This window comes from Taeniopygia guttata, chromosome 6, assembly GCF_048771995.1.
Source record: "Taeniopygia guttata chromosome 6, bTaeGut7.mat, whole genome shotgun sequence".
Lineage (NCBI taxonomy): Eukaryota > Metazoa > Chordata > Aves > Passeriformes > Estrildidae > Taeniopygia > Taeniopygia guttata.
This window is the reverse complement of record NC_133031.1, coordinates 31598060-31615604: the sequence shown is the minus strand read 5'-3', so window position 1 is coordinate 31615604 and position 17545 is coordinate 31598060. Positions and strand designations below refer to the sequence as shown.

At 43.8% G+C, this 17545-nt stretch overlaps 1 protein-coding gene across 2 annotated transcripts in view; it reads right to left on the bottom strand.

The window, feature by feature from the left end:
* Positions 1 to 247: 247 nt before the first annotated feature.
* Positions 248 to 17545, bottom strand: part of GRK5 (G protein-coupled receptor kinase 5) — a 152483-nt gene continuing 135185 nt past the window's right edge. The window contains exons 13-16 of one of the 2 annotated variants that reach the window (XM_012574666.5): positions 11100 to 11237; positions 8680 to 8817; positions 7749 to 7880; positions 248 to 6959 (exon numbers count right to left, since the gene is read on the bottom strand). In XM_012574666.5, the coding sequence (XP_012430120.1) occupies positions 6861 to 6959; positions 7749 to 7880; positions 8680 to 8817; positions 11100 to 11237 (507 nt within the window). In that variant the 3' untranslated portion in view covers positions 248 to 6860. The remainder of the gene's footprint in view (positions 6960 to 7748; positions 7881 to 8679; positions 8818 to 11099; positions 11238 to 17545) is intronic. The other variant, XM_030276533.4, reaches the window with a different exon arrangement.

Below are 17545 nucleotides of genomic sequence, written 5' to 3'. Positions count from 1 at the left end.
TTCTGCAGCTCGTGTCCCTGCTGGGATTTTGTCACCTTTGACACCTAAGAGAACCAGAACCTGCACAAAGTGAGGTGAAACCTCAGGCAGGTTTGTGGGACAGAAAACACAAACCACACAAAGCCACAAACCATCTGGGAAGAGATGGGCTGCACCCCACTCCCACTGCAACCATCTTCAGCATCCAAAGGACCCGAGGAATCTCTGCTTGATTAGGTGCCTCATTAAAGAAAACATATAGTTTCCATGTATTTAAATTAAGGAATTTATTAAAAAAAAAAAAAAAGCCAAAAACCCCAATCAAAACAGTGGTTTGATCTAATACAGCAGCACTGTGACATTACTAGGACATTATGTACGAAAAATCCAAGCAGCCATAGAACACAGAAGCCTTTATCTTCAGTAACAATCTCAAAATGAAACTAGCTTCATCAAACAATGTTAAAGATCTCCCTGGAAAGAGAAACAAAACCAAACAGACCCTCCCCACCCCTAACCCTTTGGATATTAGAATGACTTTTTTTTGTACAATATCAACAGCCACTAGCTCTTCTAATTGAGAACACTTGCTTTAATTTATTACAAAAATGATCTGTTGACTCAGTTATGAAAGACAACTTTTAACATTGCTTTAGAAGTGTCTGCTCCTCTTATAGACTACAGTATTAGAAGTGCTTAAAAACATTTACTCCTGGATATGCTCTTGAAATTCAATCAGGATATTCTGTGTGTGTTTATATACCAAATATGATTTTTAATTTTTAAAGCAGGTGAAAAGACTAACCCTAATATGAAACTGCAATTTTACAATTTAATTATTAGTCAGATATGGGCAACCACATGATAGTTCATGAAATCTTTAGGTCTATCTACATTGCTCAGAAACACAAAATAAAGTTTTTACAGCTTTCAGCTTCAAAAGGCTAAAATGTTCAGTCTTTTAGAAGAGTGTCCAGTGTTTAAAAGAAATGCAATTAAGGGAGACCGCATTCAATACACATGAAACAACTCGTTTGAGCTTGCTAATTAACATATCTAACAGCTGCATGTGGGGTGATGAGAAAGGAAAACACATTTGCCATCCAGCCACTACCTGAGATATTTCTTCTCTGGGAGTGAATCTTCTCTACAGGACCACTCCAGAAATCCTGGAGTTCCCCTCTGGAGCCCACTGACCCCAGACACGTTTCCTCTTTTGCTTCCAGAAATCCCAGAAATTTGGGATTTCACACAGCACCTCACTCAATTGGTGCCTAGGGAATCCTCTGAAGGTTTGGCCAAAAATGTTCAGCCAATGAATGTTGTTTTGCTCCCTTCCTCTTCACTATTTCTCTCCATTCCAAAATCAGAGGAAGTGTGTTCATGTGAATGCCACAATTACTGGCCAGCTCTTCGGAAAGAAATTAATGCTTAAAACATTTGCACTGTCACCTTTTTGTCTGCTGGAGATGTCTTACAGAAGTTCAGTTTGTTCTGTTTCAGTATCTCTAAGGAGCTAAGACAAACCAATAATAAAAAGAGTCCTAATTTAGGAGAGTTGTCTCACTAGTTGTGTAAATAAAGAGCAGCTATACTAAGCCTATTTCATTTAAATAATAATACAAAGAGTTGATACTGATCTGGTTTATGCACAGACTCCAAAGTGCTTTCCATTGACAGACAGAGAGCATCCCTCCATGTTTGGGATTGGGAAAACAAAATTGCACAGCGGTTTGCCCAGGGCAGTGAAGAAAAACACAGTCAGAAGAGGAATACAAACCATCTCTCCTGGCTCCAGTACCTAAAGCCAGGAGAATACATATGTGCCAGCAGTAATATTCATGTTAATGAATAGGCAGCAATCTGTTTAAAATTGCTTCTTTCATCAAGCCCATTTGTCATTACACCAGCCTAGCTGATCCAACTGCAGCAGATTGTATTTGTATTATCACAGAGACATTTGGGGGAGGTCAGCCCATAATACTGTAGCATATTGTTGGCTTTCACCTTCTTTGATGAAATTTTTTCTTTTCCCTAAATGAAACCATTTAAAAATTCTCTGAACCGATTTCTTTATCCTTTCAGTTTTTGCATTTAAGAAAGACAAATATTACCAGCCAGTACTCCAATATTATTTGGCATAAAAGGAAGTGTGTCCTATCCAGCACACAGAAGAGATGCTTTAAACTGATGCAGACTTTCTTTTAATTTTAGCATGAGGGTGTTAGTAATTATTCTCCTTAATCTAAATATTTAGTACTATTTTAAGTTAAAGGTCTTATTTATGAAAGGCTGGAGATAGATAACTCTGGAATCTCCTGATTTCCCTGGAGCCACTGAATAGACTGATTCTTCCAAAATTCACTGCCAAACGAACCTCCCTGCAGCCTGAGACAGACTGGGACCATCTTTGGGCAGGAGAGCCTTTAATTATGGACTTCCAGAGCTCCTGCAGGCTTCCACATGATGGAAGATGATCCACATGCCAGGAGACAGAAAGGATGTTCTTCCAAAGAAAAATCCAGTCGTTCCAAAGGTTGTATGGGAAACGCCTGATGAATGCTCTCCTCTGCAGTGAGTAACTTCAGTGAATATGACAAATATGAACTGAACAGAACAATGATCACAACTAATCGTGGAGCAGGGCTGAAAACACCAATATCTTGGTGAAAATGGAGCCAGTTCCTGTTCCACGGATGTCAGTGAGGAGCAGGAGCTGTGCTGTGGGGTTGTGCATTTATTGCTTTTCCAGAAAAGCCTGGGGGATGCACAGACCTGGGTGATGCTGTCCATGCAGGCTGGGGGGATTCCTACTTGCCTCATCCAGCTGTCCTCTCTACCCTCAGAAGGACAACACTGGCCATGGGCCAGACCCAGGTCACTGAAGAAACTCTGACCAGCACATGATGACCCCAAGGAAGAACAGCAGTGTGGTACCAGCTGCACCCTTGCTGGAGATTCACACCCCATGGGACTTCACACACTGTCCTCCAGAGCTCACAGCTTCCCTGTCTTCCTCACCCTGACTGTGGTTCTACCACTAGGAAGGTTCATTTCCTGTTGGTTTTTCCAGTTGAGGCATGGCCGCTGAAAAAGACCAACTGGATTTGGACTGTCAGCAAAGAATTCAAGCTGGATCCTGAGGTTTGGGTGAATGACCTTAAGAATCAGTGTCTTCAAATCTGGTGCTTCACTGGGTCAGTCAAGTTTGATTCTTACTGCTGGTGGCACTCAGCCATAGTTTCTGGGGTGACTGCAAATTGAGGTGGTACCAAGCTGTGTTTATGGAGAGCTGTTTTGTCCCTGAGCTGGCAGGAACCAGGAGTCCCTAATCAGCAGGGCCAGGTGAACACTGCAATATTGAATTCTGCAGCTCCCTAACACTCAGTTTGATCTGCACTACCTGCTTGGTTTGATTATCTTCACACCCTTCCCAGCTTCACAATCAGGTTTTTGTTCAGAAACAACATCTGAGTCATGGCCATTCTTGTGAAAAACTTTTTTTTAGATAATTCAGGTCAAGAGTGCACATCTAAGAGTTTGTTATTTTTTTTCTTCATTATTCATTTTTTAAAAAAAGCCTCACATCCAACAGTGGGGAAAAATGCTACAAGACTCAAGCAAACCTTGAGACACTGTAGAAAATTAATAGCAGACACCTGACTCATGAAAGTCTGTCAACTAATTAGTGTTCATCAGACTCCTCAACAAAGATTTAAAAATAAAAGGCATTCTTGCATAATTCAGGATCAGATTGGAAAGGATTTCTGATTCTTAAAAAGAGTTAAGTTTGCTCATCTGTCTATTTAAAACAAGCAGCCAGATATGAGCATATGCATTCTTTGAAAAGAATTTGGATGGTAACTGAAGAGGAGATAAAGAAAATGAATCAGTCTGGAAAGCTATTACAGAACTATTCCTTTCTACTTCTTTGTTACATGCAAACCCACCTCAAAATTCACCTGGAATCAAAATACTAAAAATCTCATTGCAAATGCTCTTCAAGGTTGTTTGAAGAAACTGTAAATTTTCTTCCAAAGTTCCCAGTGGTTTTTAAATTTGACTCCATGGAGCCAATGGCCAAATGCCTTTGGAAGCCTGGCTATGCAGGGCACTGCCTTGACAAGGCTTCAACCCTGAGTTCTGGGTCCAAATTGCACCTGGGCACACAATGGGAGGGCAAGAACTGTGCTCCTACTCCAGCTTTGAGTGCAAGGGAAGCTGAAAAATTTTTTTAAAAAAGAATCCCAACAAAAGTAAGAAGCGATAAAAAAGAAATCTTGCAGGTTTTGTTGTTGCAGGCAAACTGTGTCAAGAAGATCCCTAGAACTGATCATTTGCACTTTTGATAGATTTTAAGCCTTCCAGGGCTGGGTGCTGAAAAGTTCTGCTGCCCCAGCGTGGTAATACTGTTTGTAGGACTGAGACACTCAAGGGATGAAATCTCTCTCTCCTGGTGGTGTTCTGTGTCTCTCCCCTTCCTCTCCCACTGCTCCACGGAGGTGGGATTCAGAGGGGCTCCATCCCAGGCTTGATGCCTTCAGGTGCACACAAGCATCCTTCTTCCATGCCATGAGAATTCAGGATATCCAGCCCTAGCATAACATCCTGCAGGTATCCAGGGAGAATGAATGCTCTCGCCCTTCCAGGACTTTGCACTGCCAGAGTCCTAGAGCTGCTGAGTGAGGACTGTCCTGGCTGAAAGGAGAGCAGGACAAGGCACAAACACTGTCATTCACTGCTCTCCCTAAAATGCCATCCACCACAGGTTAAGGCTGGCAGCATGTAAAAGGTGTAAGACCAGCTACATTCAACATTTGGAATTTGTTCACCAGCTTTCAGTAAGGGATTTGCTCATACTGGGAGATGGTGAAGAATGAAAATTTTAGTCTTCACATGCCAAATTAGCAACATCTCTAAAATCCTGCATCTTCTGTAAGATCTGCAATGCCACCATCTGACATGGGAGAATGGCTGAAGCCTCATCTCCCTGTCTTGACTTTTCACTGTCAGCTGCTCTATGCAAATCCCTGTTCTGTCTCTCTGTCTCACAACTTCAAGCTGCTTTACAATTTCATTCCTGTGTGTTTCTCACTCAGGGATTTGCCACTACTAACCTTCCTCCTTTTCCCCCTCAGCACTGGCCACACAGAACATACACATGGCAGTGAAATGAATTTTGGCTATTAACACTCCCACTGGAACGTCACTTCCTTGGACCCTGGGGTAGCTCCACTACTGGCTAACAGGATTTTTTTTAGACACATCAAGGTGGCTTTCAGATGCACCTGATGACCCAAAGGTTTAAAAAAATCAGTATAATCTAGCCAACATTGTAAAGACTGTGGGGAACCACCACACTCTTACAGAACACTTCGGGCTGCAGTTTGTGGGCACAAAGGTTTTCCAATTCCCATGGAAGGGAAGTAACCATATTTTTTGGTCTGGTGTTCTTAACAATATGAGTGAAATACTTGAGAAGAGCCTGATTCTGATGGTGGAGGCACTGCTACAGATCCTGCATGATCCTGTTCATCCTAGTGGGGACAGAGCTTTTGTCGTTGGTTAAAGGATCCTGGACAAAGAATGATGGAGCTGGAAGTGGTATTATTATTGATGCCAATATTATTTCATACTGGCATTTTATTCAGTTGAGGATCTAACTGAGGGGATGTGTCAGGGGGTGTTTGCATGACACGTGGAAGTATTTTAAGTGTGGGCACAGCCTGTAGGTTCTGCCACTGCCCAAAAGCAGCTCAGATCTCTGAGCCTCCATGGCTCAGCTCTACAAAGCTGTCACCAATCTCATGGTTGGCACAAACCAGACTGCTGAACTTCCCTCCTGCTGCCTCTTTGATATGGGCAGTGTGGAAAGACCTTGGGCTCTTGACTGCAGCATGGAGAACACTTTGAGTTTTGCTCTCATTTCAGCAGGTGCAGGTTTGAAGTCCTAGAAAAAGAAATGGACATTTGCTTTTCTGGTCACCTCTCCCTCAGCTTTGTTCTGCCTGTTGCTGGAAACAGCACAAACACTAGTGAAGGAAAAGAGTTTAAAACAGGGCTCCCTTTCTAACTAAAAAGCCTTTGATGGAACAACAACATAAGTGCAAATCTCAGCTGTGCTGGTCCCAAGACATCACAAACCATCAGCATAGCAAGTAGCATTTTTGAATGCATCAAAATCTTGTCTTTTAGCATTTAATGCGAGACATTACAAACTAATGAAGAGGAGAAATGTATGCAGTGTTGCTGTAACCCAAATATACAGATGTAAAATAATTAAGAATAAACTGTTCCATAAAAATGCATGTCAATAAACCCCCGTCTGATAAAGTGATTTATGAAGAATTTTCTAGAATTGCTAAAAAGAATGATTTCTCATTTGAGGCTCTGGAAGTCTTGAGTCACATTTTGTTTCTTTTAAAAAAATGTCTTAAAACACATGGCTTTACAGCTGCTGCTTGGAAAATATACACCTCCAAAGTCTGACTTTCATTTAAATACAAATGTACAAAATGTAAACTGAGACAATAGAGAAATTTACAAAACTTTTCTTTAAAAATAATAAAGACAAAATTCAGTTCTAGTATGATGCTATTTAAATACGTGCAAGTAGTCATGTTCATTGAATTTCTATTGCAATGTTCTAAAGAGACAAATTTGATTCACACAGTCTTGAGTGCCACCTCCAAAAACAGACCTGAGTGGAAATTTCTTCTTAAAATGTGAGGCTCCACTGGAAGGAATGGATAGAAGATCTCCATTTTGGGAGATCCAGATTTTCTTTTTTTCACTCAACGGTGGAGGCTCTCTCATCCACAGAAGCTCCAGAGATTATAGTGGAAGGATGTAACATGTTGTTTCATAGGACTGAGCTGGAACTAGCTGCTTCCAGTGGAGTTTGAACTTACGTGATTTGAATTTATGTGATGATTTAAATTGGCCTTTGTATTTGGAGAGCTCTTTGAATTGTTCTGATGCTGCAGGAAGAGGAAGAAAATTACAATTAGAATTCCATAACATTCTATGGTTTTAGTTTTAATCCAACACTGTTCATTTTATGGTACTGGCTGGACTGCAAGACTCTTGCTTGAAGATCTTCAGATGCAAAATATTCTTCATTTTCCTACCTGTAGTCTCCCTAGGTCAGCAGAACCATGGCAGTTTCTGAGGAATGAAGCAAAGAAGGCTCACTCGAGCTCCAGGAGCCAAATCAATTCACTGCAAAATGTCAGCATCTGCTAAATCTGACTTATACAGAGGGTACCTGCCAATCCAGTGCTCAGGCATGGCTTTAACCCTACAGAAATAGACCAGTCTAAGAATGTTATTGACATTTGCAAGTGATGATGTGATGCCTCATGGAAGCTGCATCTCATGTTTGATCCAGGTAGCTCTCTTGTTTTTTATCTTGGTTTCCTGCCACGACTGCCTCCCTCAAAATATGCATTTTCCTTTTTTTTTTTTAAACACATAAATCAAGGATTTTCACAAGGAACTTCTTTAAACCATAGGACAGTTTCAAAAGGCATTTCAGCATACCACTGAAAAACAGGCTGGGTAAGAAGTTTCTCACAAGCAACACTGGAACCGCTGGTGGCAAAAAAAATCACACAAGGTAGATGAAAAACCTGGGATATGGAGGTAAATGTGAGAGCCAGCCCTCTCTAAGATGCACTGCCCTTCTCCTAGCAGATATATCACCAGAACAGGGCTCTGAAAACAGGCATCTACAGGAGTTTCCTGGTCTTACTCATAAAAGATCTCACCTGTCGCTTAAATATTCTCTGCAGCAATCCTTTCTTGGGTGGCTCTGGGGGGTAGCTTTTGTTTAGGTCTGGTGAAATAGTACCATTTGGTCCAAATACATTCAGCTCCTTGAAGCACTCTGTTTCTATCATCTAGTGGAACATAGTGAGAGAGAGAAGAAAAAGAAAAAAGGGATTATTCATCTGTACTAAATAAATTCCAGTAGTGCTAGGTTCTTCAAAGTCAGCAGTGTGTGAGGAGAACTCACAGTTGGATTCCTGCTGGTGTCTGTAGAGGGCAAATAGAGTGTATGAAAACCAGAGGCTGAGCCTGCTCTGCGTGTTTGCACAGCAGACTTGTCAGAAGCTGCCCCACAAGACTTTCTGTTCTTTCCTTTAGCATTGTAGAGAATATCAGGCAAAGACTGGCACACTTACAAAATCCCAGTTATTAGCACCTTCTGCCCAAGTGGATCTGCTGTTTGATGCAGAGCTGGATTCTGAAATCCGCTGTTGGCTGTGGATTGATACCAAACAGAAACAAAGAGCAAGAGATGGAAATGCTGGAGGAGTTCAGGGTCCAGAATTAACTGACTGCAGACAGTGGGTGAGAGCAGGGGCACCAGTGGAGGATCCTTCCCTTAGGGATTTCCAGCTGAACCACAGAAGGTGCTGAGGGCTGTCGAAACACCTCTGTAGAAATCCAGGAGGAGGAAGTACAGTAGGATCCTTGCCAATTTACACAAATACACAGAGCCAACAGATACAGTCACCTGAACCTGACATCTGTGGTACATTACAGATCTTGAAAGAGGCCATTTGTAACTCATGAAAGCATTAGAGTCTGGCAAGTTGTCCAGTAGCTGCTATATATTACTGCAACATAGAGCTCCTCTTAAATTGTCTGTGTTGTGGGGTTTATTGCAGTAACTTTGCTATGATATATCCTTACCTCATTTTGCCATGGAATAGACACCGATCCTGTGGAAAACTTGGAATAGAAATCGTCATCTGTTTGGTCCAGGTTAACTCCTTTCACTGTGGAGAACTGCTCAATGTCTAACACATCCTTGCAGTACACTGCTCTGGGCTGTGTCAGCAGAAAAAAAAAAAGAGAAATGACAAGAAGAAAAAATATTTCTGAGTCGGACCATGTGCTTTCATTCACAGATTCAGTCAAGTGAGAATGTCTAACAAGTGTGTGTCTGCATCCTCCTTCTCCAGACTTGCTCTGCCTGCATGTTTATCATCAAAGGCTGACTTCACTTTAAGCACATTAAGCTTCCTATTCTGAAGTCCTCAAAGCATCAGTCAAAGTGGGTTTTAGTCATCCATATGCCATCTGGTTAAGAGGTGAGAGGAAAAGGACAGAAAGAGGCAGAAAAGAAAAATGGAACCCTTCACTAGTCTTTTAATTTAGAGAGGGAACAACAGAAAACCAGAATGTTTACGAGTGGCACACTGGAGAGAGCTCTGAAAAGATGCCTCAGATAGAAGTGCCCTCCTGCCCAGATAGCTGTGGAGTTTGCAGCTTGGAAGTTTAAAGGAATGCATCCTAATTGCTAAAGAAAACAGAGGAGGTTTGGCATTTTTCCATTGTTTTTATTAATAGCTCTGCTGCTGGAAGCTGCCCAGAATTACCTCTATTAACTCTTTTAACTTGGCTGCATTTCTTCAAAGGAACAGTCAAATGGCTTTGCCTTTTTGAACTACTCAGTTTTCTGGGATGACAGAGACAAAACTCTTTGCAGTGATGGAACTTTCAGCTCGTACTCCAGCAGCAGCCCCAGGGAGCAGAAAGAATCACCAGTGGGTGCCTATCACAGGCAGTGTGTGTGCCCAGAGATTCCCCATCACCAGCACAGCCACCCTTTGGTGCTCAGGGATAATTTTGGGTGGCCTGTAGGACCAGCCTGACCTGCTGAACCCCATCCTGCATGGAATCCTGCTCTGTGTCTGTGCTACCAGGAGTGCCCAGCCAGGGGTCCAACAGTGCAGCACTTTATTTATCTGGATCTGAGCACTGTGACCAAACCAGCTGACCTAATTCCTGACAGAAGTCCTGTTTGCTGAAGGCTGTATCCCTCTGCATTCCTGACAGCTGCAATCCACAACATTTTTGTGGAGATGGAGTAACATAGAAGAGGATGGAGAGACACTTCTGCCATTGGCTATATAGCTATGGGCGATTCAGCTGACTTCAGTAAAGACTGGGAGATCTATGGATGAAGTGCCAAATAAATTAAATTAGGGACAACCCTTGACCTCTCAAAAAATAGCCATAAAAATTTATGTGCCTTTGCTTTTGCAAGTATGTCTCTAAGAGGTGCCTTCTAGGCCTTATGTGCCACAGTTTTTATGCACTCTGGCGGATCCCAACTTTGAGCCCAGAATTTTATAATTTTCTACATCAGAAAGAAATAGTAGCTTGTCTCTTATTTCTTCCCACTAAAGCAGGTCGTAACACCACGGGCTAATTGGCAGGAATAACTAGGCTGCATAGTAAAATGTAAAGCAAAACCAGAGCAACTAAAGTAAACTTTTGTAGCGCTCAAACCACTTTGGTTTGGTTGAGCCTGCAGCAACGGGAATGGGAGCTGCCAAGATGTTACTTTCTTTAATATGTTAAAATGGCAGTGTTTACTTAGAACCATATGGGGACTTTATGGATAGAAGCTCCAGCCAGAAAGAGAGCCCTGCAGGAGGGAAATAATCAGATAACTCTGTGCACTGGGCTAGAAACCGATACCACAAAAGGGTGGAAAAAGTTTTGTTGTTGCCAATGCAATGAAGCCTTTCAGAATGTGTGAGCCTGGTGTTTAAATCTGAGTAAGGACCCAGTGGGTTCTGTGCCCCATGAACACCAAAAAGCTCCAAATGCTCTCTCAGGTGCAAGTCACCTTCTCTGCTTGAGGTGACACTTGACAGCTGAGCCTGGCTCAGACTCACTGTGGCAAACTACTGTTCTCATGATGATCCAGTTCCACAGAGCCCTGGACTTTGTATTTCTGGTTTCACCTCTATAAACCTGCATGCACACATTTGGCTTTCACTGCTAATTGTCCCAAGCACCACCTGGTTCTGAGCACACTTATTTTCACAGTGGGTCCCCAGTGCCTCCAGTGTCGTGCAGGAACGCTGTGGTAAAAGGAGTGGGAATGGATCAAGCCCCAAATTACCAGCCTGCATCCACATGCCCACAGAGCCCTCTCTCCTCTTCCTCCCAGCTTCCCCACTCCATCCCCACCACTTATCACACCTTCCTGGGGCAGCTAGCCATGCAGAGAGCGATGACAGCCCTGAGAGAGAGCAGCTATTTTAGAAACAAACCTCTTAAAAGAGGCCACAGGGGGTTCTTGCAATGGCACTTACATCAGGCACAAAGGGAGGATCCAGCATTCCTGCTTCTAACCGCTTGAAATTCATGCTCTTGAAAAAGGGGTGCCTCTTCACTTCTGCTGCACCTTCCCCTTGACATCCCAGCCGCTGCTTCACGTCTTTGGTGAGGAGCTGAAATGTGCCAATGGGAATGGTGAGGGTGGCAGAAAAGCAAGAGCTCCACAAAGATATTTTTATCTCCACTTGTTTTTGAATGTGCTCACAGGGAAGTACAGAGGGGAGTTGCAACTGCTGTTACTTAAAAGCTGAAGTTAAATTGATTAGGACTGCACTGTTCTACATGCTAGTGAAATCCTCAAAAAAATCCCCCGCTGTAAAGTATTTACAGTTAAAATAGAGACCATTTATTTTGCCTGCTTTCAGTGAACATTTTCAAGAGATCTGACATACCCTAGTAACATATAAAGATTTCACTTTCTTACATATTACTAACATATAAAGATGTTACATTCATAAGTTCCACGTGCTTTGTCTCAGTTCTTTTTTGTTTTTTGCGCTTGTAAGAAAAATTTTCCCACAGAAGAGCAGGTGCTTAGGAAAAACCAAAAATACCAAACTGTATTTCCCTCACCCATTGCACTACATTCATACATACAGTGCATCACAGGGCACATTGGACCAACCTTTCACATCATGGGCTTATCCCTGCTGAACTCGAGGGGAGTTCTATCCACAGAGCCAATGCCCAGTAAAAATCCCCAGATCTGCCTTGTTTGTTTTCAGAGAAGGGCAGTGCACAACCTCTACCTGCTACAGCAAGTCCTGCCTGGAGCAATGCCCACCGACTGAACTCAGCATCTTCGGGCTATCAGACAAGCAAATTCATGAACAGAAACACTGTGATATTTACAGGGGAGACTCAACAGCGCTTTCCAGTGCAAGAGAGCTGGAGAGGCACCTTGGATAAGGGCATGTCACAAATCGACAAGGAGGAAAGCCAAGGGTGACGAGGTCCTAGCACAAGTTGCCCAGAGAAGCTGTGGCTGCCCCTGCATCCCTGGAGGTGCCCAGCTCCAGCTTGAATAGGGCTTGGAGCATCCTGGTCCGGTGGAAAGTGTCTTTGCTCATGGCAGAGGGTTGGACCGGACGGTGTCAGGGAAACCTTCCAGCGGCTCCATCGGTGATGCTGAGCCGCTCGGGCGGAGCCGCCGGGAGGCAGCAGAGGAAAGGGCAGCGCGGCCGGGGGATGCTCCCGGGGCACCACAGCGCTCCCGCCGCTCTTCCGCCGCTGCCCCGGCTCTGCCCGGGTGGGCTGTGCACGGGAATGGCACCGAGAGCATCAGCAAAGCCCGGCAGCAGGCGGGGCAGGGGCTGAGCCCGGGCAGGCACCGGGAGCATCCCCGGGAGTGTCCCCGGCACCGTCGCAGCTGCGGTGACAGGATGCAAACACCTTTGGGCAGGCTGGGGAGGAGTCCCGGGCTCCCGGGAGCATCCCTGGAGCAGGAGCGGGAGGCAGGAAGGTTTCCCTATGCCTGGAGATTGTCTGCCCAGCTCAGGGCATGTGTGACCCAGCACCTTCTGCCTCAGCCACCGAGGCAGCAGCCCAGCACAGCCACCTCACCTCACCAGCGGGGAACTTGGGAATTGTTTGTTGCTAATGTCATGTTGTGCTCTTTCCCCTGGTGCCTGGCTGGAGCTGGAGTTTCTTGTCCTTGTCAGGGGTTTACAGCATCACAGCTCTTCAGGCTTCTCTGAACGCTCTGCTGCCACTGGGCATTTCTACCATCTGGGCATTGCTTTTCTTATCTGACTTCCAACAGCCCCTCAGTTCTGTTTCTGGGTTGCTGAGGCCTCATTTCCAGCCTGAGGTGGTAAATGGCTTTGTCAATCCGTGTCCCCCATGGGGACAGAGGCCACCCTCCAGCCCGGCCTCAGCAAGCTGCAGCAGCAGCAGCCAAGCCAGAAATGGTGGTGAAGGGGTTTATAGACATAAGTTTTCTGCTCAGGTCCTTCTGCCCCAGCAGCAGCAGCAGCAGCAATAGCAGGGACTGAATGGTTGGAGGAACAGGTTTAAAGCCACCAGTGCTGGCCACAGGAGCAACATTCAGCTTCTAAATAGCAACAGCCCTTCCTTCCCCACACTTTCCTCTGCCTCAGATGCTGCCAAGGTGGTTACATCTGGGCTGACAGGCCACCAAAATGTAAAGAGACTTGAGGAAACATCTGTATGCCTTGCCATTCTCTGAGCAGAGATTCACATGGTACTGTACCGTATCCATCTGGCTCACTGCAAAAGATCTGTCTCAGAGCACTTCTCTGGACTTTGCTTTCCTTGCTAGAAGGAAAGAAGGATGCTTTGCTTTCAAACAACTGCATTAGACTTTGAGTTCTCATGGTGAGACTAGGATTTTTGTTGTGAGGTGTTTTCGTTGGTTTTTTTTGGTTTTTGTTTTTTTTTTTTAATCCTATGCTCTAGCCTATTTGAAGATGATTGCTTTGGAATTTCCAGTCAGAATCAGGTTTGCTCTATTCTGGTTGGGCAAAGAAATCAAACGTTATTTTAATCTTTTATCCTCATGTCAATAGCATTTTCCTGATGGTTGGAAAGAATAATCTGAAAGCAGAAAGGCAATTTTTAGTACCCATGGCTCTGATATCCTTTTGGAAATGATACCTTGGACCTTGGAGGAACAGCTGAGGAACAAGTGGTGGTGGGAAGGGATAGATTTGGACTTGCTTGGAGATGATACAGGGGACCTCTACAGTCTCTGCTCTCAAGTCAGCTCTGAGGGGATGAAAAGGGGGTTATTTCCCATCTCTGCAGTCTGGAATCTGGACTTAGTGGGGAAACCAAGCTGATCTGTGAATTTGCCCTTGTCAGGCTGTAAGATGTTTGGAGTGTGCGGTCAGAGAAAAGGGTAGCTGAGGACAGAAAAAGGCTGCCTGGGGATTCCTGGGTTCCTCCATGACAAACAAGGGAGTATTCAGTAACTTCAGATGCAAGAAGGAAGTTTCTGGAGCATGAATGCAGTTGGTTGTGGGTGGCTGGCCACTGCTGGCTGAAAGACACAAAAGGGAACAGGCCACTTGGGAATAGGCTGGGACTGAAAGAACAGAGAAAGGAGAGGATTCTCCTGCAAAACCCTGCTGCAGGGGAGCAGCTGCAGTCTCTTGAGAGTCCCAGGAGAGTCACAGTGGAGAAAAATGCTAGAAGTAAATGGAGTTTGAAAAGCTGTAGATGCAGCCAGCCATAGAGAGGGCAACAGGTGAAACCCAACATTCTTCCTGGCTTCTGTTGTGGATATCAAGACATAGCATGGACTAGAATATATTCTAGAAGGGAGAATCCTTCATTTCACCAAGGAATAATTAGTCTTTCACCATTTCCTGCAGCCCCAGAAGCTTTCTGCAATAGTAAATCCACGCAAGAGCCTGAAATATGCATCCCATTTGGGAATCTGACATGGAAAAGAGAATGGAGATAACAACAGTATTTCATAAGTCATCTCTACATTTTTGTTTAATTCCACTTCAAAGGGTTTATTTAATATGAATAGAGAGCAGAACAAAAGCAACTCCATCAGGCTGATGACAAGTCCTCCTGGGACAGCAGTGCAAGGGACCCCATCGAAGGTCATTTAAATATAATTCTACAGTAGAGCCTGCACATAATTCACAGTTTCAAATCTGGAGATGGCCTGGGTGCATGAAGTTAATGCCAAGTGCAGAGCTGTGTGTTCTGGTAAAAAAGGCTCCAGCTGACACTGGATATTTAGGGTTTGGTCTACAGAGTTCATGGGCAGAGCATGACTAGAACAGGACTTTCAAAGACAGTCTTGAGTAGCAGCAGTAAAGTTCCCTCAAGATCCTGATATAAAGAGCTCTCTGATACTTTCATCTCACTCATTTGATGCCCACTGGGTATTCAAACTCTGCAATGTCTGAGACTTTTTTCCATGACTTTGTTTTGCTTCCTTTACAAAAAGAAATGACTGTTGTGAGGATGCTAAAAAAAGCCAAAAGTCCCCAAAGTGCTGTTTTATCTTCATGTGATCAGTAAGTTCATCTCCAGATCATACCACGCAATAAATAATTCTGAGTTCTAAGATGTTAGTCCTAAAATTACAGGAGTAAGGAAACAAAAAAATTGCCACTCATGAAAGCAGACAAGGGGAATGTTAAAACCATGTCCACTGACACAGCTTATCAAGCAGTTTAAGGAATCACCTAGCTAAAGTTCAACCCTGACACTGAAGTAAACATATTATTTTAAGCAATTTTTAAAGATCAGAAAAGCAATACTATGGTCAATTACTATATGAGAGCAGAGAGATGAAAGAGCTTGGACACTGATAAACTTTAAGGTGTCATAATGCTGATTTCCATGGGATGAAAGCAGAAAGGAGGGATGGCAGCAGGCAGGAGCAGCTGTATGATGACAGAGCTCCTGATGGTAAGTAAGGAACAGGAAAAAAATTGCTTTTAAGGAAAACAGAACTCATTATCTTTTAGCTGGTTGGTGGGGGGCACTTTGCAAAGGGAATGGAGATCAGAAACATGGAACAGCTGAGTCTGGAAGCCACATCTGGACATGGTCTAGTCCAATCCCTCTGCTCAAAGCAGAGCTTCCTAGAGCAGGTTGTTCCAAACCTTGTCCAGTTGGGCTTTGGCTATCTCCAGGTGTGGAGACTACATGCATAACCTCTCTGGGCAACTGTTCCACTGTTTGGCTACCCTCACCATGGAAAAATGCTTCCTAAAGTTCAGAGGGAACTGAACTGCTTCTGTGCCTCTGTTTGTTTCCCTTGTTTCCTGCCTTGTTATTGTCTCTGTCTTCTTTACACCATCCCATCAGAAACCCCTTGTATAGGGTAAAATGGGAGCTGCAGGGATAAAAGGCACCAGGGAAGACAAGTTTGTGGGAAATGCAGACAAGCAGGGCACTGACAGAGTGACAGAAGAGCCCAGCAATGAGGGCCCATCCAACACTGCTGACTTGAATGCACTTCAAGTCACATCTCTGGATGCAGGACTGCACTTGTCAGGGAAAACACACATGTACATGAGTGGAGTATGAGGCATAACCACAACAAACATGGAGCATTTCCTAGAAAGACTGGATTTTTTTCACAGAAAAACACACCAGGAGCAGCTATGTTATATGGGAACTATGGGTTGGGGAGCTTCCCAGAAAGCCAGCTGCCCCTGTTCCTAATTATTTGTTATTCATCTCTGTTTCAGTCCAAAATGAGGTCTGATTTATGGGAAATTACTTACAAAATGAAACATGGAAATATGGGATGGATGATGATTAATAGGAGCTATGATATGTGCCTGCAAAAATGCAAAAGGGCACAAACATCCAGGAGGGGAAGTTTGACGAGGGGTGACACCAGAGGGTTTTCCTACGAGTAAATGAATAAAGACAATGTATTTCCTGGTGGTGATTAGCTCATGAAATAAGCTCTGAAGAAAAGGCTGGGCAACATAGTGGGAAACATTTCCTCACTCCTGCCCTGAAGAGTCCACTATGGGAAAGCCTTTTGTGTTGGATCTTTGAGAAGGCTCAAGTTTCATTTATGTATTTCAACTTTTTGCTTCATTTTGCAGATATGATGGGTACTTTATGACTCTTTTGTTTCCTTGTTAAGATGCTCATGCAAAGCAACAAAGTTCTGGCTTTCAATATAAAAAGCAAATAGAAATTGAGAAAATATGTTTGAATAATGGATTTAAAAATAAAAAAGCATCACTTGATAAAATAAATTACTTTTGGAAACCACAAATGCCATCACACTCAGACTCTTCCTGCCTCAAGATACCAATGCTCAGAAAGGGAAAGGTTATCTTTGGATCCATAAATAGTTTGCACAAACCACCTCAATAATCATGCCACATGATTGGACAGGAAAACAGCAGTGATCAAGTTTTAAGGAATAAATTATATATAGTCCAAAATTCTCTGAGGCAAGAGAAAGAACTAAATGATCTCCTGAGGTCCCGACTCCCTGAAACCAGAGTCTCCATGGCTGGAAGATGAAAACGACCACTACAGTTTCATGACTGTCTGCTGTCCTGGGAGTGTGGTAGGTCATCTACAGCACTGTCCCATCAATGCTACATTTAATTCTTGTCAGCTTTAAGTTCTCATGGTTATTTTCCAAGTATATGTTCATTCTGTTATGCAAGAGAAATAAAGAGTAACAAGAAGGGCTTCTACAGGTGTGTCAGCCAGGAAAGGGGGGTTGGACTATGTGATCTTTAAAGGTCCCTTTCAACCCAAACTGTTCTGATTCTGTGTTGCTAGCAGCAAGGTAAAATTTCTGCCTCACATCTCCATTTCAGATTAACAGCAGGGCACGTACAAATTCCCTGCCACTCCAGCAGACGCTGCTCCTTACCTGGTGAGAGCTGAGATGCTGCCTGAGGAGAGAAGGCAGCCTGCTGGGCACATGGGATGGTCTGTGAGAGCCCTTGGT